Raw genomic sequence first — 26,099 nt, forward strand, 5'->3', positions numbered from 1 at the left:
TTAGAACATAAGCTCCTTGAGGTCAGAGACTATGTTTTTGCCTTTCTTTGTACAGTTCCTGGTACATGGTAAGTACTTAGTAAACTCTTGTCGATTGTTTGCTTCCTACTTTTAATTTTCATTTTGCTTATAAATCGGGGCAATCTTTCCTATAGTTGTTGATAGTTTAAATTTCCTCTTTAGAAAACTGTTTGTTTATATCTTTTGCCCATTTACCTACTTTTGTTCTTACATATTTGCATCAATTCTCTACATATCTTGGATACTAGATTCTTCTCAGAGACACTTGCCATGAAGTTTGAGTTTCTTTCAAGGCTCAGTTCAGATGCTACCCCCCTTGAAAACCTTTTCTCATAAACCTAGTCTTCAGTGCTGTCTCCCCCCTCAAACAATTTCTATTTCATTAAGTGGTATGGTAGTCCCCTAACAAAATGTAAAGTCCTTGAAAGCAGAGACTTTGGAGAGTTTGTTTAGCCTCTAAAAGGTATAGTCCCACAAAGTCAACACTTAAAACATCGTTATTAAACTGAATATATAACCACTTGTTCTTGGCCAAATATCCTGGGGGACTTCCACTTCCTCAGTACTTCTTTATCTAACTGGTACTTCAAACTTTTGAGTTAGAAATTGCTAATCTGTGATATCAGAAATGGAAAATCAAATGAGCCTGCTAGAGACCCCACTCCGTTCTATAAAACATTTGGCTCTCATTCAGATAACTCGAGGAACCAGAATCCAGGTACGTCTGCACTGAGTGTGGAGGAAGGACAAGAGCCCGATAATCTCAGTACCAAGTCAAGTGGCCTTTGTCTTAGTAGATCATCAAGCCCATCTCCTCCTGCTGAGGCTGGCAGATCATCTCACCTAAGATCTAGACCCCTCTGCTGGCCAGAGACCAACATCTCTCTCTCCTCGGGAGATCTCATTACAGAATCACACAGTAGTCAATTGGAAGGGACCTCAGGAGCTATCTAGTCCCACTCATAACCTAAAATAAAAATGATGATAGCTGCCATTTATATAGTGCTTTAAGATTTGCACAACACTTTGTATATGTCAATTCATTTGATCCTCACAGCATCCTTGTAAAGTAGGTGCTATTATTATCCCTATTTTATCGATGAGGAAGCTAAAGCAGTCAGAGGTGAAGTGATTTGCCCAGGATCATATAGCGGGTAGTGCCCGAGGCTGGATTTGAACTCAGGTCTTCCTGATTCCAGGCCCAGCATTCTACCACCCAGATGCCCCATGCCACAGTATGGAGTTCACTAAAATCCTCAGATGTTTTTCACATTATTTGTAGTCTAGTTCGTGTCTCTACCATTTTGTACTTGTGAAATTAATTTTTTGAATCCAAGTAGAAATTGATTTTTTAAATCCAAGTGTAAGATTTTTCATCTATTCTTACAATATTTCATCTCCTTAACTTTTTCCTGGTGTTTTAGCCTGCCAAGAACTTCCTGAATCCTAACTCTATGATCCAACCTGAATTGACTATTCCCAGCTTCATGTCATCTTGCAGACATGAAAAGTATCCTCTCTAGATCTTTACACAAGTTGTTAAAAAGCGTCGTGAGAAACACACTGGGAGAAGCACTCACACACTCCCATCTATACCTTTCCATCATTTTCCACCCTTAAACACGTAGCTCATTCTGTTGATGGACAGTGTCAATAGGAAGAAAGATCTTCCTCAGGTTCTGAGTTCAGATCTGCTTCCCTGTATCTCCACTTTTTTCCTCTATTATTCTTGGTTCTACCCTCTAGAGCCATACCTAACAAATACATCAAATACCCTTTCCCCAAAACAGCCCTTGGAATATCTGCAAATATCTATTGTGTATTCCCCTGGGCTTCTCTTCCCTGGTCCCTTCAACTGATTCTGACGTGCCAACTTGGAGTCCCCTCCTCATCCCAGTCACTCCATTCTGGTTGAGCTCTAATTTTTACTATCCTTCGGAAAACGTGGCCCCCAATCATCAAGAAAACAAACTAAAAGAAGCATCCCCAAGGAGAAAAGGCTGAGGGCATTCTGGGGAATAGGAAGTAGAAAGCTAATAATTTGTTTGGTGATGTTTAAATATGGCAGTTTGGGGGGTCCATCTCCATTTAATAGAGGTAACTAACTGCTCTTCACCAGAAGAAATATAGTATGATGTAGTAGAAAGTGATGCAGCTGGGTGGCGTTCCAGTGGATAGAGCCCTGGGCCTGGAGTTAGTTCAAACCCAGCTTCAGACACAATAGCTGTGTGACCCTGGGTGAGTAACTTCAACCTGTCCGCCTTAATTCACTGGAGGAGGAAATGGCCAACCACTGTAGCACCTTTATATCAATGTGATCTTGTCTGGGGGGGGGGGTCCTCAAAGAGTTGTACTCGGCTGAATGACTAAACAACAGGAGTTCTGAACTTGGAACTTGGAGACCTAGGTTCGAATCCTGCCTCTGATGCTTACTAGCTGTATGACCCTGGGCAAATCATTCTTCCTTTCTGAGCCTTGGTTTCCCCATGTATAAAACGGTGACAATTACATACTACCTATCTCACAGAGTGGTGAAAAAAGCACTTTCTAAGCCTTTAAGCTCTTGAAAATGAGTGTTATGTGGCCCACTCCTACCATCAACGGTGTGTCTCCATTAAAGTTTTCATAAAATATATTTCTGTTTCAAGGAGGCCCGGATATTTTTTCTAAGCTGGATATGAATTATCTTTTTATCAAGCCTATATCATAATCATACATCAGTGGAAGATATAAAAGCCCTCTCTGGCTCTTAATGCCACTGCTAACAAACTTACCATTTGCCTTTTATTTTCAATTAAGTTTGAGCCGATGATTCCGAGAAATGATCCAAAACCAAGCTGGAAAAACAAAAACAGATGACATCGCTTTAGAAAAAATACTCAGTGAATGTCACAGTTAATTACCTAAGTTGCCACTAGCTTCCAGGGGGTAAATGCCTACCGGTGACCAGCAAGAAGGCAAATTGTATCTGAGTTCTGGAACTTAATGGTTTCTATATCGAACCAATGATAGCTTTGGTCTCCATTAGGGGTCATTGATATATCAAAATAGAAATGGTTAAGTAAATAAATTATGCTTGTGTTTACTCTTTTGTCATTAAGGCCAACTGCTGGGTAGGGATTTTTTGTTTTCTTTAAGTACCCTTTTGATGTACTGAGCATTAAGGGAAAGAGGCAAATAAACTGACCGTGAAGGTCTGAATGCAGCATCCAAACCATCCCCCAATTTGCCCGTCCGGCTAAGGTAGTTAATGGAAGAATATTTTCCCCTGACGTTTGACAAACGTGTCTTGGGGATACAAACCCTGCTCCCAGACTGAAGGGAAATGACTTCATGTAACATACACGTATTCACTCTGCATCAACTTCTCCCAGTTCTCATTCCTTTTAATTCTTGGTGCATGGAGATGGTGTGTTTGTGCAGCACTGAGCGGAGGGGCTAACACGTAGTGTTTAATAAATACCTGCTAATGGACTTGCTGACTGAAGGGCTGTCGTCGATGAAAGCCTGAATGTTTAATCTTTCAAGCAGAGTTGTATATGAGACAGCCTGAAGCAACAATGGACAGAATCAAAGCAATACCTGCCTCCAAAAGTCTTCCAACAATAAACAAATACAGAGAAATGTTGAGTGGGGAAACATTGGCACAAGGGACGGGTGTTTGGTGACAAACACAAGGTGGGAACATAGAAGAGAAATTTTTTGGAACCAAGAAGAAGCCTTGGGGGAAAATCAGAGAAAAGGAATCTCAGAGGTTTGCTCTGAGCCTGATTAGCAGTATCTTCCATGATGGACCAGATAAGTGGTTCAGCCTCTGCTCTCGGGAATCAAGAACAGGTTTGACCCCGTTTCCATTTAAGTATCTGAAGATGACTCTTTGCTGAATCTTCTCTCCTCTATGTTAAACATCTCTAGTTCCAAACCTCGTATCCTATCTTTTAAAGTCTTTCTCCCCATTCTGATCAGTTTCTTCTAGGCCAGTTCTAGCATGTCTTTCCTCAAAGGTGAGCATGATACTGTAAGTATGGTCAGGCCAGGGCTCATTAGAGTACAATTATTACCTCCATCATCCTGGCCACCAGGACTCTGTGGATGCAACCCAGGATCATGTTAGATGTTTTGGGAGTTGCCTCCATTGGTTCATCCGGTCAACTACAATGACCAGATCGTTTCCATAAGAGCTACTATTGGTCCCATCCTATGACTGGGAAACGGATTTTTCAGCCATGTGCAAAAATTTACATTTTCCCACTTTCATTTTATCTTGTTCTTTCAGGTGCAGGTTCTAATATGTGATATCTTTTGAGATAGAAACTTTCATCTAGCGTGTAACTACCCTTACAAGCACCATATCATCCCCAAACTTGACAAGCACGCCATCAATACTGTCAGCTAAATCACTGATCAAAGTGCTGAACAGCACAAGGGAAAGGACGCATTCCTGGGGTACTCCATTTAGACTTCACAGTAAGCTGACACTGATTCTCTAATGACTTTTCTTGGGGTCTCTTTAAACAGTTCTGAATTCACCTCTTATCATTTAGCTCTCATTTCTCTGTTCTGTCTACAGGATAGCCTGACAGACTAAGTGTATTATACCTCGGGTACTCCCCTGATCCATTAGCCTTTTAACTCTGCCCATAAAAGGAAAGGAAATTACTCTGGCACAACTCTGCCTTGATGAAACTATATTAGCTTTTGGTGATCACTATTTCCCTTTTAAAGTGTTTATAAACCATTACTCATAATAATGTATTCTAAATTTTATCTGAAAAAAAAAAAAGCCAAACTCCTATTCTTGGGACTTTCAGTCCCTTTATGGGACCACTTTGCCCATTCTTCAAGATCTTTCAAAGACCACTCGGAGTGATTTAACAATGACATTGGCAAATTCTTTCAACGTTCCAGTCATAGTTCGTTCCGGCCTACTGTCTCGAATTCAGCAGGGCAATAAGATACTATCTGGCCCTCTCCATTTGTCTTGAGTTTCCACTCCTCAACCAATTTGGTTTTATATTTCATTCCAAAGATCATTCTTCTTAGAAGAAAAAACAGAAGAAAGATGCAAATTAAGTGCTTTCTCATCATTGTTTGTTATTTGTTCTTCCATCCATGTACCCATTCATCCCAAACGGTGATCTTATCCCTTCTTTTTATCTTCCTCTTTCTCCCCAGAAAGAATTTTTTAAAATCCTTTTGGGCATCCTTAGCTTCCCCCTTCAACTTCAGCTCATAAGGAGATACAGCCTCCTCTTTTGTATTCATCCTCACTGACTTCCTTTTGCTCTAGTCTTTTCTACAAGTCATTACCAGATCTCAATTAATCAATGAGTTCCCTGTGTATCTCAGTCTCTTCAGGAGGCTCTTGTTTTTGTAATTTCCCTTGAAAAAATACTAAACCATTGAATCCTATCCTTTTCTTGGAGCCTTTTGAACTCTGTTCTCCCAAAACCTAGGTTACAAGTCCTTTACTTTTCTTGAATACTCTATATGATGTGTACAAAAATATTTGTAGCAGCCCTTTTTGTAGAGACAGTAAACTGGAAACTGAGCGGATGCCCATCATTTGGGGAATGACTGAATAAGGTTATAGCATATGAATGTTATGGAATATTATTGTTCTGTAAGAAACGATCAGCAGGATGGTTTCAGAAAGGCCTGGAGAGACTTACAGGAACTGATGCTGAGTGAAATTAGCAGGACCAGGGGATCATTGTACATGGCAACAATGATACTATACAATGATCAATTTTGATGGATATGGCTCTTTTCAAAAATGAAGTGATTCAGAAATTCCAATAGACTTGTGACAGAGAGAGTCACCTGCATGCAGAGAGAAGACTATATAGGGCCTGAGTGTGAATCACAACATAGTATTTTTTACCTTTTTAAATTATTGTTTTCTTGCTTTTCTCTTTTTTTCATTTTTTCCCTTTTTGATCTCATTTTTCTTGTGCAGCCTAAGTGTGGCAATATGTATACAAGAACTGCATATGTTTAACATATATTGGATTGCTTTGCTGTCTAGGGGAGGAGGGTAGGGAGAAAAATTTGGAACACAAGGTTTTGTAAGGGTGAATGTCGAAAACTATCTTTACATATATTTTAAAAAGAAAAACTATTACTAACAAAAACTAAAACTAAAGCAAGTAAACAAACACGAATACTCTATGATGAAAGGGTCACTTGCCCTGAAAGTTCTTGGCAATCAGTTGCCCATGTTGCATTTTCTACTTTTTGAAGACTGAAATGATCATTAATCAAGTTACAAATTTTTGAAAGAGAGAATGTAAGCAGCAAATCTCATCTCTGATATATCCTCATTGTGTGACCCTTAGCAAGTCATTCAATCTCTTAGAGCCTCAGGCTCTTGGACCAGGGCTTCAAAAACTTTTCCCACTCAAGACCCCTTTTCACTGGAGAAATTTTTACATGACTCCACATATAAGGTATACAAATCAAACATTTTCTGTTAATAAATCAGAATTTCATGATCCCCAATTCAGTTATGAGATCTTGCACAGAGTCTCAAATCACAGTTTAAGAAGGTGGGTCTTAGACAATGAGCTACACAGAAGGCACCAACCTGCACTGGTAGCCAAGAGTTTCTTTGCCTGAGAGATCCCTATATCGATGAAATCCTAAATCTAGTCCCTATTCCAGTCTCCAGTTTAAGACCCTTATCACTATACTACACCAGATTTTTGTGATCTTTTCCCAAATCTGTCATCCAATTCCTCCTGCTGTCCAGGTGGTCTGTTCATATACATATTACTTCTATTTCTAACTCCATTGGTATCTTAACCAATATGTTCCCCCAACCCCAGTTTCTAGATTCCTCATATCAGCATCACATTTTAAAATACAATGCCACTTACACCTCCTTCTACTTATCTAGTCACAAACATGAGCCAGGCCACAGGGGCTCAATTGAGAATTTCCCTCACTGCCTTAAGATCTCAAGTTCACCCTATTTACTGCCCATTCTTTGGTTATCTTTATATAGACATCTGCAGCCATAGGTTTTATTGCTGACTCTCTTCTTGGATTACGTACCCTACGAATTAACTGGTCCTCTCTTAGGCTACACTTTTTTGTGTGTTAAAGCTGATTCTCTCTGGTTAGGTTTATCAGAACTACACAGGTTTGTCCTTTTTCACAGGAGAAAATGTTTTTACTGGTCCTTGTGTTAGGTGTCTTCCACCATTTGTCAAGAACCCACGAATCTCACATATCAAGCTGTGGTTCCAAAATCCAAATCCCATTACCAAACCCTACCTGCCTTTCTCTCCTGGATTCCCTACCTTCAATTGTCAACATTTGTTTTTAAAACTCTGAGTTCTAGATTCTATCTCTGACTACAATGTGCCACTGAAAAAGCATAACTGTTAACCCTATGAGTGTGGCAACTGACTCTTGAACATCAAAAATTGTTGATGAGACTGCTGCAGGACTTCAAAATCTGCAGGAATCACCAGATTCCCTGACACACGAAGTAATTGACTATCTCTCCCATTGAGAAGGCACATGTGAAGTTACACAAAACATTTCCATAAAAATCATATTTCAAAAGAAAACACAGATTTCCCCCCCCCAAACCCTCAAGAAACACCAAGTAAAAAAAAAGGTATGTTTCCATCTGTATTTAGATACAGTTCTTTCTCTGGTCTGGCCACCATTTTTCAGAGCAGTCTTGGATCACTGTATTGCTAAGAACAGCAAAGTTAATCACAGCTGATCACCCCACAGTGTTTCTATTATTTTGTAAATAGGACATTTCACTTTGCTTGAGTTCATGGAGGACTTTCCAGTTTTTTCTGAGAGCATCCCGCTCATCATTTCCCATAGAACAATAATATTCCATCATAATCACATACCACAATTTATTCAGTCATTCCCCAATTGACAGATATCCCCTAAATTTCCAATTCTTTGCCCTAAAAAAGAGCTGCTATAAGCAATTTTGTACATATGGGTCCTTTTCTTTTTTTTTTTACTCTCTTTTGAGATTCATGCCTAGTAGTGGTATTGCTAGGTCAAAGGATATGCACAGCATCATATTTTGGAACACAAGGAGCCATTTCTTCCAGTGGTAGCCCAGCACTTGCCCTATGGGAATTTTATATATTGCTCCAGCTGTTCAGAAGTCCTTCTTCTCTCCTTCCTTGTCTGTATCACATTCTCCAATCTGACAGGATAGAATTGTCCTCTACCTACCTCTTTATACCATTTTCCCATTTTGTTTCCTCCCTGAAGCACTTCCATTTTTTCCAAGAAATCTAGCACTCTCTCTGATAACCTGGATAATAGACTCTCTTCTCTAGAATGGGAACTAGTGGTTATTATGAACAGTTAGGGATATTTCTTGCCACTGGCCAAGATATAAACACAGCCCACTCTGAAGGTCACAGCGAAATTATCCTTGCCCCCACTATTTACTTAAAGTGAATCCACAGTCTTGTCTTGTTTTATTAACTTCTTGGACTTACGACCGAGGTTAATTACTGTGGCAACTACCTAATATCATAAGACTTGAGATATCAATACAATGAAATCACCACATATCCTTTCAGTCAGCTGCTGATCTCCAGCTCCTTCACGGACAGACATTACACTCTCCGACCCTACTCGGAGAGCGAGGCTTAATTGATTTAGCAGATGGAAGGAGACAAGATAGAAGCAACCAAGATACAAGGTGAAATCGAATTATCTAAAAAGATCTATGTAACTTGTTTCACCTAGCTGCCGCTTTCCTGAGGACTTCATTTACTTCTAGGCTCCCTGGCCCCATTTGAGGGCCAAGACTTAATTTGTTTAGCAGACACGATGGAACAAGGACACAGGATGAAATATAATCATCTAATGAAGTCTACAAATCTTGTTCACTTTCCCACTACTTTCCAGAAGCTCTCTAAGGTTTCTAAGAGAAGTTAGCCCCCATTGATTTGTGATTTGCTGAGGAAGGGAGATGAGATAAAGGGGGAAAAAAACCCTTCCTGGCAGCAAACTCTGGAAGAGCTGGGGCTGTGTCTGCTAACTACTCACTAGCTGGCCGGCTGGCCTTGGATAATTGCCTCATTGGTTCCTTTCTCTGTAAAACAGGGGGACTAAACTCTTGAGAGTCGCCCTGATCTCTATATGATCACTGGAGCCAGATGGCTCTGGAGGGGAAAGTGAGGCAGGGGACTTTGCTCAGCCCTCCCTCAATTCAATTCATTTGCGTGGCATGGCATCCCTTCCCTGGTGTCATGGTCCTCTTAGGGAACGCAGGACAAACAACAAGAAGGGGACTAAACTAGATGATCCCTGAGGTCCCTTTCAGCCTTGATCATCTGCAATCCTGTGACCTTCAATGAATAACTGCCTATTTTTGAATCTCCTCAGCTACAGTGCTAGAGTAGCAAAACTGATGAACTTGGGGGGGGGGGGTCACAGAATACAAGTTCAGAACCTATCTCTGCTGTAAGACCTTGGGTAAATCACTAACCCGCTCTCAGTTTCTTCTTCTGTAAAATGGGGGGGGGGCATTCAGTAGCCTCTGAGCTTCCTTCCAGCTCCAGAGCCAGGATCCTATGACCTTCTCACACTCTATATTTGCTTTTGACTCAGTTATGAGGTAAATGACAAGAATTATAGCCCAAATCTCCCTTTTGGGAAGAGATCTTTTTATAGGCCGGTTGCCCGACTCTGGGACGTGTTTGAAAGGAAGGGCAGTCCTGGAGGTAACTGGCATGCCAATCAACCCCAGGGAGTACTTTACAAACCAACACACTCCTTAACACCCCTATTTTTTTTTAAAAGATAGGACTTTTTTGCAAGCAGCCGGCACTTGTGGTTAGCCCACTAAAATCTCTGTTCGCATTTATTCACCCCTTCCTCCACCTCAGCTTCACTTCCAGACAAAAGGCACTCCCCCGCTCAGGGGCGAGCAGGAACAACCAGGTAAATGCTGAAAAGTAATTTCTCTAAGTGGTTGGCGTGACAGCCGGTGCCCCATCATCTCTGCCATTAGTGGGCTGAGTCCGCCAGGGTGGCTGAGAACAACAGCTGACTGATTGGCCTTGATGGGACTGCGGAAGAGGATGAAAATTAAATTAAGGGGAAAAATGGTGAGAAGAGGCCAATTAATCTTCACACCAGTTGCAGACGAACAAGCCTTGCCTTGATTTACATTCACTGAAGGGCTGGGCTTGCGCAGAGAGAAATATCTCATTTCCAGAACTGATGACAAAAAATTTCGAGGCCAGGAAAAGGACAATAAATCCTCAGAAATGCCCTTGGGAGGAATATAGAGAGATGAGAGACCTTCCTCTGGTGGGCCCTCAAAGTGTATTAATAGCTTATCATTCCCCCAAAAAGGCACAATTTTTTTTATCAGCACTTTAGGGTTGGGAAGGCATAGACAAGGGCCTAATAGACCTCTCCTACTGGATAATCCGACCCCAATGAGAAAATATCGCAGGCTCCACAGGCTTCCATAGGATCCAGACACAATATCTTTGGCCTCCAACCCTTGCCCACAGATGTTCTTCCTGTGAGTACTTTATCTCTGTTGCACAGACTCCCCTGGAGGCCAAAGAGACATCTCTCTAAAGAGGTTGGGCAAATACAGTGGATCGGCTCTGTCTGTTCTTTCAAAGTGGGGAAAGAGAACAAGAATGGGGGATTGAGCCCATAGATGCTGCCTCCAAAGAGGGGGAAAAGAACAAGAGTGGGGATTGAGCATGTAAGTGGGGGAAGAGAACAAGAGTGAAGATTTTGCCCATGGATGCTGCCCCCGAAGTGGGGAAAGGGAACAAGAGTGGGGATTGAGACTGTGGACGCTGTCCCCAAAGTGAGGAAAGAGAAAAAGAAGGGGGGATTGAAGACACTGATGCTGCCCCCAAAGTGGGGAAAGAAAACAAGAGTGGGTGATTGAGACTGTGGAAGCTGCCGCCAAAGTGGGGAAAGAGAACAAGAGTGGAAGATTGAGCCTGTAGATGCTGCCCCCAAAGTGGGGGAAGAGAACAAGAGTGGGGATTTTGCCCATAGATGCTGCCCCCAAAGTGGGGAAAGACAACAAGAGTGGAAGACTGAGCTGTAGACACTGCCCCCAAATTGGGGAAAGAGAACAAGTGTGGAAGATTGAGCCTGTAGATGCTGCCCCCAAAGTGGGGGAAGAGAACAAGTGTGGAAGATTGAACCTGTAGATGCTGCCCCCAAAGTGGGGAAAGAGAACAAGAGTGGAAGACTGAGCTGTAGACACTGCCCCCAAATTGGGGAAAGAGAACAAGAGTGGGGATTTTGCCCATAGATGCTGCCCCCAAAGTGGGGAAAGAGAACAAGAGTGGAAGACTGAGCTGTAGACACTGCCCCCAAATTGGGGAAAGAGAACAAGAGTGGAAGACTGAGCTGTAGACGCTGCCCCCAAATTGGGGAAAGAGAACAAGAGTGGAAGATTGAGCCTGTAGATGCTGCCCCCAAAGTGGGGAAAGAGAACAAGAGTGGAAGATTGAGCCCATAGATGCTGCCCCCAAAGTGGGGAAAGAGAACAAGAGTGGAAGATTGAGCCCATAGATGCTGCCCCCAAAGTGGGGAAAGAGAACAAGAGTGGAAGACTGAGCTGTAGACGCTGCCCCCAAATTGGGAAAAGAGAACAAGTGTGGAAGATTGAGCCTGAAGATGCTGCCCCCAAAGTGGGGAAAGAGAACAAGAGTGGAAGATTGAGCCCATAGATGCTGCCCCCAAAGTGGGGAAAGAGAACAAGAGTGGAAGACTGAGCTGTAGATGCTGCCCCCAAAGTGGGGAAAGAGAACAAGAGTGGAAGACTGGGCTGTAGACGCTGCCCCCAAATTGGGGAAAGAGAACAAGTGTGGAAGATTGAGCCTGTAGATGCTGCCCCCAAAGTGGGGAAAGAGAACAAGAGTGGGGATTTTGCCCATAGATGCTGCCCCCAAAGTGGGGAAAGAGAACAAGAGTGGAAGATTGAGCACATAGATGCTGCCCCCAAAGTGGGGAAAGAGAAAGTGTGGAAGACTGAGCCCGTAGATGCTGCCCCCAAAGTGGGGAAAGAGAACAAGAGTGGAAGACTGGGCTGTAGACGCTGCCCCCAAAGTGGGAAAAGAGAACAAGAGTGGAAGACTGGGCTGTAGACGCTGCCCCCAAAGTGGGGAAAGAGAACAAGAGTAGGGATTGAGCCCATAGATGCTGCCCCCAAAGTGGGGAAAGAGAACAAGAGTGGAAGACTGGGCTGTAGATGCTGCCCCCAAAGTGGGGAAAGAAAACAAGGGTCGGAATTGAGCCCATAGATGCTGCCCCCAAAGTGGGGGAAGAGAAAAAGAGTGGAGACTGAGCCCATAGATGCTGCCCCCAAAGTGGGGAAAGAGAATAAGAAGGGGGGATTGAGCACATAGATGCTACCCCCAAAGTGGGGAAAGAGAACAAGAGTAGGGATTGAGACTGGATGCTGCCCCCACTGGCTTGGCCTCCTGGGAATCTGTCCAGCTGGTCTGGTGGCAGCAGTCCAATCACAATCTTTTCTCTTCAGGTTGGGACGTGTGCAATTTGACAAATGACTCAGAAACTTAACTCAAAGGAGAGCCAAATAAGGCAGGAAAATGGAGCAGACGCAAGTTTGGAAAAATCCATTCTTGGGGGGTGGGAGTAAGTTGTATTCCTTTGGAGAAAGAGGGAGCTGGAATAGGCACCAGGGTGGGGGGTGAAGGGAGTGAACAAACATGTCTGCAGAATCTGAGAAAGTATTGGGTGTCATACCTGGCAACCCCCTCCCCCATCTCAGTTCCCCAAAGTCCAAAAGGCAAGGGTCATGCTCAACCTGTTTGGAACCATTATCAGTCTTTACCTATTTTCACGCCAAGGCAAACTCTTGCCAATCTCTTCTACCCCATCTAAGGAAAAACACCCCTAGTACAACACATCTAAATTTAAAACCTTTACATTTAAAATTTAAAAGACTAGCTATTTACTTAGGACTTTTACCTTTCTCTCTTTCTTCTTGCCCTCCCCTTCCCCCCAAATAAAAACGAGGTCTGAGTCCCTGCTGTCCATCTATGTGACTCTCTCTCTGAGCCTGAGTTTTGCCAGAGGCTGCTCATTCTAGAGCTGGAAGGAACCTAAGAGACCAGTTCTCTCCTTCTGGAGAAGATGAAACTGAGACCTAAAGAAGACAAGGGACTTAGCTAAGATCACACAGGTAGTAAATAATGGAGCTGGCATTTGAAGCCAGGTCTTCTTTCTAGATCCAAAGTTCTGTCTGCCTCAGTTTCTCAGTAACTACACAAGCTTGAAAGGAGCCCAAATGAAAGAAAACCACTGATCTCATATTTAATACTCTATTTCCCCCCAATTTCACCACATGTCGGGCTATGACATTCTGATGTCTCTTGGGATCTTAGGATCCCAGATTGATGGCTGAAGGAAGCTCAGAGGCTGTTTCTGAACCAGAATCCTCTCTTCAGCTTCCCCCGTGAGTGGCTAGCCTGATTCTGCCTGAAGACCTCCAAAGAAGAGGAAGCCATCACCTCTCGAGGAAACAGTTCCCATCTTGGGATAGGTTTCCGACATCTAGCCTCAATATGCTCCAACGCAACTCCCAGCCTTCGGCACCAAGTTCCCACCCTCTGGGGCCAAGAGGAACAAAGCAAATACCTTTTAATACTTATAGATGGGCCCTCTCTTCTTTAGGTTGACCCGTCCCAAGTCCTTCCATTAAACCTCCTACAACATGATCTCGAGGCCCTTTCACAAAGCCCCTAGCTTTGTCAAGCTTGTCAAAATTCTTCCTAAAACCATACCCATGATGCAATATACCCTTTGATCCAGCAATACCACTGCGAGTTCTGTATCCCAAAGAGATCGTACAAATAGAAAAGGACCCATGTGTGCAAAAATATAGCAGCTCTCTTTTTCTCTCTTTCCAAAGAACTAGAAATTGAAGGGATGCCCATCAACTGGACAAAGGCAGAACAAGTTATGGTATATGATCGTGATGGAATACTATTATGCCATGAGAAACAAGTGGGCAGATTTCAGAGAAACCTAGAAAGACTTACAGGAACTGATACAAAGTGAAATGGGCAGAACTAGGAAAACACTGTATACAGTAACAGCAACATTGTACAAAGTAACAGCAACAGTGTGTGATGATCAAGTACGATAAATTTGGCTCCTTTCAGTAATATAATAGTCCAAGAAAATTCCAAATGACTCATGATAGAAAATGCTATCCACACCCAGAGAAAGAACTATGGAGTCTGAATGCAGATAGAAGCATACTAGGTTTTTTTTTACTTTATTTTTTTCCGTGCTTATTTGGACCCGTTTTTCCTTTCATAATGTAACTAAGATGGACATATGTTTTGCACCATGCACATTACATAACCTATATCAAAATTCTTTACTATCTTATGAAGGGGGTGGAGGAGAGAGGGAGGAGATAACGTGGAACTTGAAATTTTTTAAATGAATGTTAAACATTGTTTTTATATGTCATTGAAAAAAAAATGCTATTAAAAATCCTTCCTAAAATGTGGCACGATAAAAAGAGTTGAAGAGTAGGAGAGCTGAATATTGGGTGGAAAGGATGGTGGTAATGGTGGAAATGATGCAGGCCTGACCAGTAGGTAAACTTCCCCCCAATAGTAGATGGAGGGCAAGAATAGTGAAGGAGCAAAGACTGGAGAGGACATTGGCTATGTCTTCTTTGGTTACTGGGTAGGACTGGGCCTGTATAGCAGTGAGCTTACTGACATCAAGAAGTAGGAGCCAATGAGAAATGGAGAGTCCAAATACCCAGGACTAGAACTGTGGAGGAGCCTGAGACAGATCATTAGCTCCCAGGTCCCAAGTTCCCCCACATGACTATACTATGTGACCCTCAAGGAAACCATGAGTAGGAAATCCAGCAAGGAATACTTAAGCCATGAGTAGGAAGCTCTGGATAACTTTATTAAATCCACTATGTGTAGGCATCTGAACTGTGTATGGAACTTCTGGGTTTGAGTGCCTACAAATTGGTTGTGGGCGACCTGGGTTTGGAAGGGATTATGGATGCCAAGCTTATGGAGCAATTTAAAAATATGTATTATGTATTATGAAATATTATGTATATAAATAATATATAATAATATATTATTTTAATATTAAATTTAAATTTAATAATATAATTAAATTAAAATTTTTATTTTAATATATCATATTATTATATATAATATATAAAATAATACATTTGTATACACACACACACACACACACAGTTACATATTTTTAAAACTGTATTCCTTTTACTTCCTCGGTCATGAGTAAAGGCTATCTTATATGATTGTCTCCATTATGAAATGCTGATGGGACGAGGGTTCACTGAAATATAGTTGATTAGGAAAACAGGCAGAGTTTTTCCTCAGTGGGTGGGGGGAGCTTCAAATTTGACAACTCACACTGACTACCTCTCCCTAGAACAGGAGTCAGCAAACCACGGCCAGTGGGTCCAAAAACGGCCCGCTGCCTGTTCTGGTAGCTCCTGTGAACTAGGAACCGTTTTCACATTTTAAAATATGACATTTCTTTAAAATATAGGTCGGCCGTAGTTTGCCAGTCTCTGACCTAGACTAACAAGGCGAGCGGCTACCAGTACAAAAGGGAGAGCTGGGGCTTAAATGGGAATAGTTCTCTGCAAATCTCAGAGACACTGGAATTCTCCCCAGGAGCCTCCTGGGGTTGAAGGGAAATTACAACCATCAACTGAACATGAGATTGCCAATACTTGGGCCTTCCTAAATAAAGAGGGTCAGGAAGTGGGAAGCATGTCCCCAAAGAGTGGACTTTATAAGAGGTTCTCATCTGTAACCTCAAATGGATGTTTTCTTCTTTGCATCTGAACTTTCTTTTGCAATTTCTATCATTCAAATCCACTTGAATGCCCAAGAAACACTTGAAAATGAGCTGTCTTGGTAAGTGAATCTGCCATCCCTGAGGGGTCTTTCAAGCGGAAACTTACAGAGGGGACTCTGCCTTTAGGGAGAGGTCAGACTAGACTTACTGCTGACAGGGACCTTTGAGACCAACCCTCAACTTTCCTAAAATAGGCCATGGAGACTCAAATTCAAGTATTTGCCCCTGATCTCATGGGCAAATGAGACTGGATCTGAACTCATGCTTCCCTCCAAATCCAGCCCCGTTTCCTCTATATCAGGACTTCTTAAACTTTTTCCACTCGCAACTCCTTTTCACCTGAGAAATTTTCACACGATCCTCGGTATATAGATAGAGAAAATAGGTATACAAATCACACATTTACTGATAATAAATCGTAATTTCACAAACCCTACATTCAGTTATGAGACCCCCCCCATATGGAGTCATAATCCACACTTTAAGAAGCTTTGCTCTATACCACGACTTCTGAGATCCTCCAAGGTTCTGTGACAGGGACTCTGGGCTGGGGATCAAAGATAGATCGGATACAAGCCTTGACCTCAAGGTACTTCTAATCTAACAAGAGGAGAAAGACAAATACACATCTAGAACCAAGGGCACACTGTCTACCAGGATGTGGCTTCTTCCCTGTTGTTCCCCCTTTCACTGGCTCTGCACGTGCTGAACATTCACTCAGCCCGCAAGCCTATTTCTCTGTCCCTAGGGTAGAGCAGAGCAGGATAGTAGGTATGTAGCACAAACCGTCAGACAGCTGTAAAATTAGTCCTAATTGGTAACAAAGACAGGCCTGCCTAATTAAATACTAAACAAAAGCAGAGGTAGTCTGGGACGTCTGCTGGAGCAGAACCATCCGGTCGAGTGTCAGCCACAGAAACTCCCCTACAATAATCAGGTATCATCTGCATCCACCCCCTCCTCCACCACCTCTGCCTAACCTAGAAAAAACATTAAAGGAGCAAATCCATTTTTGATACGATAAATGAAAAACACCTTCATCTCAGTTAAAGGAACAAATCCACTTTTTGATAGGATAAATGAAAAATACCTTCATCTCAATTAAGGGAACACATCCACTTTTTGATACAATAAATGAAAAATACCGTCACCTCATTCATCTGAGATTTTGAATCCCACCTTTTGGTTTGAGATGGGAGCAAGAGGATTAGATTTGCTATCAAAGTCTCACGGAATCTGAATGGTAGAAGGCTTCTCAGTGACCATCTAGACCGGGGACTCCTCAGTGGCTTTGTGGGCACAATCCCTTCTCGGAATCAGTTTTAAAAGCATCACATAAAATTCATATGGTTGATCATAAAGAAAACCAACTGTTTTGAAATACAAGTGTCAAAACATTTTTTTAAAAATTTACAGATCCTAAATTACAACCCCCTAATTTAGTCCAATGTACACCTGAAAAATTTATTATATATTATATTACACATATAATATATTAGATATCACATATAACATAATATAATAATATATTAGTATAATATATGATATATTAATATTATATAATAATATAATATTATAATATACCTAACCAAGGGGGCATCCAGCTGTACCTGAAGACCTCCCAAGGAGGGGAACCCAGCATCTCAGCCCATTTGGGGATACTTCTCATGGTTAGAAAAAGCTTAAATCGGCCCCTTTGAAACTTTCACCCCTTTCTCCTGGTCCTCCCTTCTCAGAATATAACCTTCCTGCATATAACCTGGGTTTGAATCCTAGCTCAACTCTATCACTTATGTCCTGTGTGACCTTGAACAAAGTGCTTGATGTCACTCATCTGTAAAATGAAGGCGTTGGGTCCTTCCAGTTTCAGGGAGGTGAGCCCCTATACCGAACGCCATTGCTGGCAGGATCTGAGGCCGATCTCCTCATTTTCCCAAGGCAAGGAGGACAATGACTAATTCAAAGTCACAGAGCTCTGACTAGAAGCCAACCTTTAGGTTCTTGATTCGAGGCCCTTTCTAGTACACATTAGCCAGAAACGTTTTCGTAAAGCAAGGTGTCCAGGGCAGATCTGACAAACTGCATTTTCAAGTCACCGGAATACCCATCGGAAACGGGCGCTTACTTCAATCTTCTTTGGGTTTAAAAATAAAAACCAATTCTGCTGAGGAGTAGAGTTCTTGCCTCACCACAGGAAGAGAACGGGCTAAGCATTTACGTCAGGCCTCTAGCAGAGGCCACCACGCAGGTACATACACACGCGGCTGCCTGTTTGCAGGGGGAGAAGCGGGGAGCCCCGACTGGCAGCAACGGCAGCCAGCTGTGGCTACAGCAGGACTAGCCTAGGACCCGGGCCAACAAAGCCTCTCTCGGACCCTGGCTAGACCTACCGTCTCTAGACGAGAGCAACAAAGGTCGGTACAGTCACGAGGCTTCCTTCCCCAAAGCACGGACTTTAAACAAATTCTCAATTTTAATTAAAAGCTTTTGTTCATACGTTATCTTCATTTCCAAATATCTCCGTCCTCCCTCGCCTCCCCGGCCAGCCAGCTTTTGTAACAAAGAATAAAAAAATGAAAGCCAGTTCAGCAAAACGATTCAACGCAATCACCCAAAATGACAGAGGTTCCCCCTGTGCAAAGAGAGCCACGTATATCATCTCACCTTTGTTTGTTTTATTTTTTTGAGGCAATTTGGGTTAAGTGAATTGCCCTGGAAATTTGTTAAGTGTCTGAGGCAGCATTTGAACTCAGGTTCTCCTGACTCCAGGGCAGGTCCTCTAACCACTAGAGCGCCACCTAGCTGCCCCCTCATCTCATCTTTTTAAAAGTATCAATGTCTTAGGAGAACATCTAGATTTGGGGTCAGAGGACCTGGTTCAACCTCTAATACCAGCGGTGTAATTTTGGGCAAGGCATATTACATCCCAAGAGCCTTAGTTCCTTCATTTCTAAAAGGAAGTGGTTGGACTCTATGACTTGGATGTCCCTTCTAGCTCAAAGATCCTAGCTTTGACCTTGGACAAGGTTCTTCCCCTTCCTGGGCCTCAGTTTCCTCCCTGTAAAGAAAGGGGATTGGACTACATGGGCTCTGAGGTTTCTCTCAGTTCTAGATCTGGGAATCCATGATCCTTTGCTGCTTCTATTTCCCATCTCCCACCCTGCATCTCTCCTTATACCCCCATTCTGCTGCCTCTGGTAAGGGCTTTCAAGAAGCCCAAGGTCAATAAAAAGCTGGATTTGAACTCAGGTCTTCCTGATTCTAAACTCCATACTTTTCTGCCTGTATGAAAACTTTTAAGTTGAAGAGATGGTACCAACCTGCATCGGTAGTGGGACTATCTTCTCTAAGCCAATGAAATCACAGGCCCGTCTCCATCCTCATCCTTACCTACTTAATCATGCTTGCCAAGGGTTTTATCTGTGCTATCTCATTGACCCCTCACAACAATACTTTAAGGTAGAGACTCCAGGTATTGGGATTCCCATTTTACAGAGGAGAAAACTGAGGCTTCGGGAGGGAAATGTTTTGGTCCCACAGCCGGTACCCTGTCCGCTCCATCTCTCCAGGGATAGGAGGATCATATCATAACCTTCTTTGTCCATCCATACCCCCCTCTCTCTCTGTTTCCAGAAAGCTCTCATTTTAGGAGAGCACCCTATGTTGAAGCCAACAGTATGCATGGTTCCATGTGACAGATGGCTTCTGAAGCCTCTGAGGTCAAAAGACGTGGGTTCAAAACCTGTCTCTGTCACTTAGTACCTGTATGAGCTTGGAAGGATCATTTCACTCCAGTGGCCTGCCATTTCTTGGACTCAAGGGCCTCCAAAGGGTCTTCCAGCTTTAAACCTGGGAGTCTGTATAACCCTGGACAAGTCATTCAATGCAATAAGGTCTCAGTTTCCCCCTCTGTAAAATGAAAGGATTAGACCAGATCTAGGCCTCTGAGGGCCCTCTTAGTTCTGAATCTAGACGCCTATGTCTGACCTTGTTTCTTCCCCTCCCTGAGCCTCAGTTTCCCCCCGTGTAAAAAGAAGGGAACAGACCAGATGGTCTCTAAGGGTCCTCCGGCTCGAGAGCTTCGCTCTGTGTGCCCAGGGTGGGCTTGGCACTGGCAGAGGAGGAAGGGGAAGCATTCGAGGAGAAATCCATCCTTCCTGGTGTGGAGGAGTTTAATAAGAGTCTGATTACTTCATTCCCGTCTTATTTATACAGAAACGTCCCAAATTTCAATTGAGTTGGGGTGAGACTAAGAGGCAATTAGCAAACAATATCAAACAACATATAATTAAATAGTGAATTGTTTGGTGTAGATTCATGATGTGGCAGAAGGAGCCCGAGGAGCTGAGTCAGAGGCCTGAGCCTCGAGTCCCGGGGCTGCCATTTACCAGCTGTACGACTTCCAGCGAGCCCCCTCACCCTTCCGGGCTGGTTCCCTACCCAAGAAAATGTGGAGGGATGCCAAGGCCTAAGGTGCCTTCCGGCTTCTACATCCTAAACTCTGGGAAGCAAGAAGGCCCACTCCAGGCTCTTAGATGAGGGCCACGTCCCTTGCCTGCAAATGAGGTCAGTGGCCAATGAGAGTGTGACTCAGTTTCCCCGAGTAGCATCTATGGTGCCAGGGGAAGTAGCAGGTTCACTGAACAGCAAGGGGAGGGGGAGACAGAGTGAGAGAGACAGAGAAAAAGTGAGATTCAGACAGAGAGACAGAGAAAAAGAGAGAGATGGAGAGAGAGACCGAGACAGAAAAACAGATAGAGATAGACAGAAACACACACACACACACACAGAGAGAAAGAGAGAGAGAGAGAGAGAGAGAGAGAGACAGAGAGAGAGACAGAGAGAGAGAGAAACAGAGATAGAGAGAGAGAGACAGATACAGAGACAAAGAGACAGACAAACAGAGAAAGAGAGAGACAGAGAGAGAGCACTGCAGTGGATAGAATCTTCTTCCTGAGTTCAAATCCTGCTTCAGGCATTTATTAGCTGTGTGACCCTAGACCAGTCAGTCACTTAATCCTGTTTGTCTGAGTTCCTCATTATAAAACAGAGAAGCAAATATAAACTGCTCCAGTATCTCTGCCAAAAAAACTTCAGAGTCACAAAAAGTCAGACATGATTGAAAACAACTGAACCAAACAATAACAGACCAAAAAAAATCATCCCAGTGAAGAGATTCCATCTATTTAGGCAAAATCTGCCTGTTCCACACTTAAGGGTCTTAGAGATTCACCTCTCCAAATGAGGGAGGCCTTTCAGGTATTATATTTCCCACTTTGCAAAAAAGGAAATGGAGGCTAAGAAGTGGAATATGAACCCAAATCTCCCTAATTCCATTCACTAGGCAAGATGCCTTCTTGTTTACTAGGTGCAGAAGATTGAACCCTTTTTGGTTTCCATTTTTCTCATTAACACCTCCCTCCGATGGCAGGCCATGGCATGGAAAGGGGGATTTGGTACCAGCCTTTGAGGCTGTCCACAGAATTCTCCCATTTTTCTCTTTTGGAAAGAGTAAAATGATTCAAGCCCATAGAAGTGTGCCATCTCCATTGAACGATACAAGCCCTACCATCTTCAAAGCCAGTCACAGTACAAACTAAGGAATTCCAGGCTGATAGTCAGGGGGCTTCCTTTCAACACTGCTGTGTGATTTGGAATAGCTTGCATCCCCTCTCTGGGCCTGAGTCTCTGCATCTTTTATTTATTTTTTTATTTTATTTTATTTTTTTTATTTAATAGCCTTTTATTTACAGGATATATACATGGGTAACTTTACAGCATTAACAATTGCCAAACCTCTTGTTCCAATTTTTCACCTCTTTACCCCCCCCCCACCCTCTCCCCTAGATGGCAGGATGACCAGTAGATGTTAAATATATTAAAATATAACTTAGATACACAATAAGTATACATGACCAAAACATTATTTTGCTGTACAAAAAGAATCAGACTCTGAATTATTGTACAATTAGCTTGTGAAGGAAATCAAAAATGCATGTGTGCATAAATATAGGGATTGGGAATTTAATGTAATGGTTTTTAGTCATCTCCCAGGTCTCTGCATCTTTTAAATGAAGATGTCGGACTACTTGATGTGCAACCCCGTGCCCGACTGAAACTTTTCGCTGAGGGATGCGAGACACCATAATTGGCGAGCGACAGAGGCATTCGCTTACTAGCTCAAAGCTCTGTACTTACGATAACTCCGGGGTAATACCCTCCAACAGTCACATTCTGGGTTCTGGTGGTGGCTGCCAGACCCACAGTCAGGATCAGCACCGACACAATGAGCAGCGTCACCGTGACATAGAGGGAGTTCCGTTTCCTTCGGTTGAAGGTCCCTAAAAAGACACAGACAAACACTTTGTTTACAGCATCCAGGTCCGGCGTGGCTTCTGAGATGAGGCCGAGGGTCCGATGTGGGCTTCGTTTGGCCACCTGTCAAAATGATCACCAAATGCGGGCCGGGACTGAGTCATCTACCAATGTGTGTATATTCTTTTTATTGATAGCTTCTGTTTCTATATCACCTTTATTTCTGAAGATGTCATTCCCCAATAGCTATCTTTTGTAAGATAGACAGGATGAGACCCATGATTTCATCAGGAGATGGAACTCCCTCTTCCAATGCAGGTTGGCTCCTTTTTGGCACTGTCTAGTCTTCAAAGAGATTAGTGTCAGAGACAAGAATCACGTTTTCATGGTCTCTATCTATGCTATCTCTGATGTGAAAAAGAATTAAAAAATGAAAAGAGGGGAAAAAAGGAGAGCAAAACTAACCACTATATCACCAGTGAGACTGACAGTGTATGCAATGTTCCACATTCAAGAGTCCCCACCTTCTACAAAGGAGGGAAGGGGATCATGTCTTTCTTTCCTTTGAGGCCAAGCTCATACCAATTATATTTAAACAGAAAGATTTTATACTTTTGGCAACCTAGAAAAGTTATATCATATAATTGTATAAATATATATGCCTATATTAGACTTGCATATATTTTTACCTTGTTTAATATATATTGGATTACTTGCCATCTAGGAGAGGGGATGGGAAGAAAGGGGGGGGGGAACTGGAACACAAGGTTTTGCAAAGGTCAATGGTGAAAAAGTATCCTTGCATGTTTTGAAAATAAAAAGCTTTAACAGAAAAAGAAAAGTTATATTATATCACTTAGTAAAGTGGTTTTTAGGCACATGATATATGCTCATTGGTGGTGGTATTCCATGTTAATAGTTTCAGACCTGGCTCTGGAGCTTACAAGGCCCCTACGATTCCATCTCCAATGATAGTCTCTCTCCCAATGTACGTAGAGCCTTCTTCGGCCCTTCATGACCAATTTTGAATTTAGTTTCAGCTAAGTAAGGCACCCTCTGTAGCGCTTCCTACTTGGATCTCCAAATCTGGCCTTGAAGAGGGTAACCTCTAGCCCACAAGGATATTTTGAGGGAGGAGTAAGAGATTAGGAAATATTCTCCTTGGCGTAAATCGGAAGAGAGGCAGTTACTGGTTTTCTTTGTCTGTAACTGCTTCTGATATGTCCTCTATAAATGCGTGAACTCAGAGAGTGCTAGCAGGGGCCAATAGTTAAAACTGAGCATCTTATTCTAAAATAAAAACGATGTTTTGCTTGTTGTGTATTTTTTGAGGGGCATTTAGATGTTTATTTAGCTATAGGACACTGAGTTTTAGCCCAGGTTTAGAGGGGAATTGAATCAGGAGGTGGAAGATGAGCTTTCAGAAAGTAGAGCCATACCACATTATACCTACCTCAAATTTCAGGATTTTTATAGATCTTTACAAAGATTATCTTGTAAGCACAAAATTGTTTTCCAATTCTAGCATCATTAACTTTTTTTTTTTTAACCAGTGGCCACCTCCTGTGACATCCAGTGACAATGACAATCTATAATCTTGTGAGACTAATCCCCTATACATTATCTTTAGAAAAACATCAGTCAGTTTCCTGAATTGGGAATTCTAGATCTTAATTTTTCTTCTTCCATTAAGCATTAGCCTTTAGGGTTCCCAAGTCACACTGTGTTATGTACTTTTTAAAAGGGCGCAGTACCAAGGTTCTCTCTCTCTCTTTCTCTCTCTCTCTCTTTTTTTTTTTTTTTGGTAATTTCCTGATTTCAAATGAAGTATTCCGTTCACTGATTTGTTTTTGCTCCTTCCACCCACTTTTTTATTCCCTTTTGATATACCAACTTCACAAATTTCCAGTGTCCTTGTTTTGATCATTTTCACAGTGGAAAAAAACATCTGTATTTCTGTACGTAGGGGAAAATGATTTCCTTAACGCTAGTGTCTGATAAATATTGTATGAAATGATTGTCAAGGATTTCTTGTTGAAAAAACAAAAGTGGAGAAAGAACCAAGTGTCCTCTGAGCTCTAAGGTTATCAGCCCACAGATGGGGGGGTGGGCAAGGTTGTGGTTTTTCAGTTTTATTCCACATCCATACCCAGGGATGATTGAGAAATAGTTCTGCCTTAAAATGCAGATGAGATCAAGATAGATTTTTCAAGTTCATTTTTAAAAGCTCCAGTACCTGCCCCCCCATCCCGCCCCATCAGAATCCAACTTCAACACTGTGATCCCATGGAATAAGACCAAGCTTTTGCCTGAATGACATATGGTAGACAGTGAAGTAAAGCCCTACCCTTGAGGTCCATGGCAGATTGGGAAGGCCCAGAATTGGTTTGAGGAAGCAAACGTTTTTAACAGGGCTCCCGGGCGGCTTGGCCGATAAGGGTACCTGGCTCCTCTGCTCTGGGAGGCTCGTGCCCCAAATCCAAAAAGGAATGACTAAAGTTTTATCGAAGAACCCAGCTTTCCGAGGTGGAAGGCCTGGATCTGGACTCCCTAAGTCATCTAACTTTTTTGGGCATTTGCTAGAAAATAAAGGGGATCCCAAGAACTGTCCCTGCATTCTCTCTTCACCTTCTTCCATGTTGTCAGGAGGATCCTTAAAGCTACTGAAATGGAAACTGATACAATTATTCAAGAGCCAAGGCATTCTGGGAGGCCTTGCAGACAGCGGCTTCAGGAAGCTGCAGTTCCCCTAGGCCCCGAAGCCCTCAGGAAACCTCAGAGGCCCAGCCATCTTGAATAGGAGGCTTTGTGGTTATCACAGAACAAAAGAGGTCTTTCAGACAATTCTCTCTTCCTTTAATTAAAAACGGAGGAAAAGTTTTGTTGTTGTTATGGCTCAGTCTCCCAATTTTTTTTTATGGGGAAACGGGAAGAAATACATTGGTCTGAAGAACTCCCGGTGTGGAAATTCCCCTCTCCTTATCAGATTGTGGTCTGAGTTGTCAAGGGGGCACTGAGGTTAAATGACTTACACAGGAACACCAAATGTGTCAAGAGGCAGGTCCTACACCCAAATCTTCTAGACATCAATGCTAATTCCCTCACTCTATCCTCTGGGAGCCTGGGTCCTCCCTCACTCTCCCATACCACCCAAATGGAATAAAGCAGCAGAGCTGGGCACCAGAAGGGGGAAGTAGTGGGGGAGGGTCAGGAAGCGATTAAAGGCAGCTCCCTGGCTTGTATCTTAGAACTTGCAAGGTCTCCCCAGGTCCCAGGCACAACCTCCGCTGGAGACAGCCCCATGCAGTGTCCTCACTTGAACACAATTGAGCCCACTGGCCACACCTGCCAAGCAGGGTCTGCCCCCCCCCCCCCACAATTCAAGTGTCCATTGTCCCAGATGGTGACTCAGACTTGAAGTGCACACAGTCCATTGTGACGGAGTCACCTGGGCTAAACACAATCACCCCTTTGGCTGCCATTTAGAAGGAGTTCTGCAAAGCTGCCTGGCTTCCCAGCCACTCTATCTCAAACCCAGGGAGGTAGGTCTATGGTTCTCCTATGATTTTATTACTGTTGGGAGGTCCCAGTATGGAATCTCCCTCTATCTCGAGGGTTTTTAACCTTTGGCTTAGATCCCTTTGGAAATCTGAAAAAGCCCATTTTCGAATAAGATTTTAAAATGCATAAAATGAAATATTATTTTCATTTATAAAAATCTTTTAAAAACAAGAACCAAGTTCATGGGCCCCACAATAAGAAATTCTATTGTGGGCAGCTATGTTACATGTTACATTGTGGGCGCAGTGGTTACAGCACCAGCCCTGAAGTCAGGAGACCTGAGTCTCAGACACTTAACACTTCCCTAGCTATGT

At 42.8% G+C, this 26,099-nt stretch overlaps 1 protein-coding gene across 2 annotated transcripts in view; it reads right to left on the reverse strand.

The window, feature by feature from the left end:
• TMEM255A (transmembrane protein 255A) overlaps window positions 1–26,099 on the reverse strand; it is a 90,992-nt gene that overhangs the window by 43,816 nt on the left and 21,077 nt on the right. For both annotated transcript variants that reach the window (XM_031944890.1, XM_031944891.1), the window contains exons 2-3: window positions 22,108–22,250; window positions 2,796–2,858 (exon numbers count right to left, since the gene is read on the reverse strand). In XM_031944890.1, coding sequence (XP_031800750.1) covers window positions 2,796–2,858; window positions 22,108–22,250 — 206 coding nt within the window. The remainder of the gene's footprint in view (window positions 1–2,795; window positions 2,859–22,107; window positions 22,251–26,099) is intronic.

This window comes from Sarcophilus harrisii, chromosome X (assembly GCF_902635505.1).
Source record: "Sarcophilus harrisii chromosome X, mSarHar1.11, whole genome shotgun sequence".
NCBI classification, from domain to species: domain Eukaryota; kingdom Metazoa; phylum Chordata; class Mammalia; order Dasyuromorphia; family Dasyuridae; genus Sarcophilus; species Sarcophilus harrisii.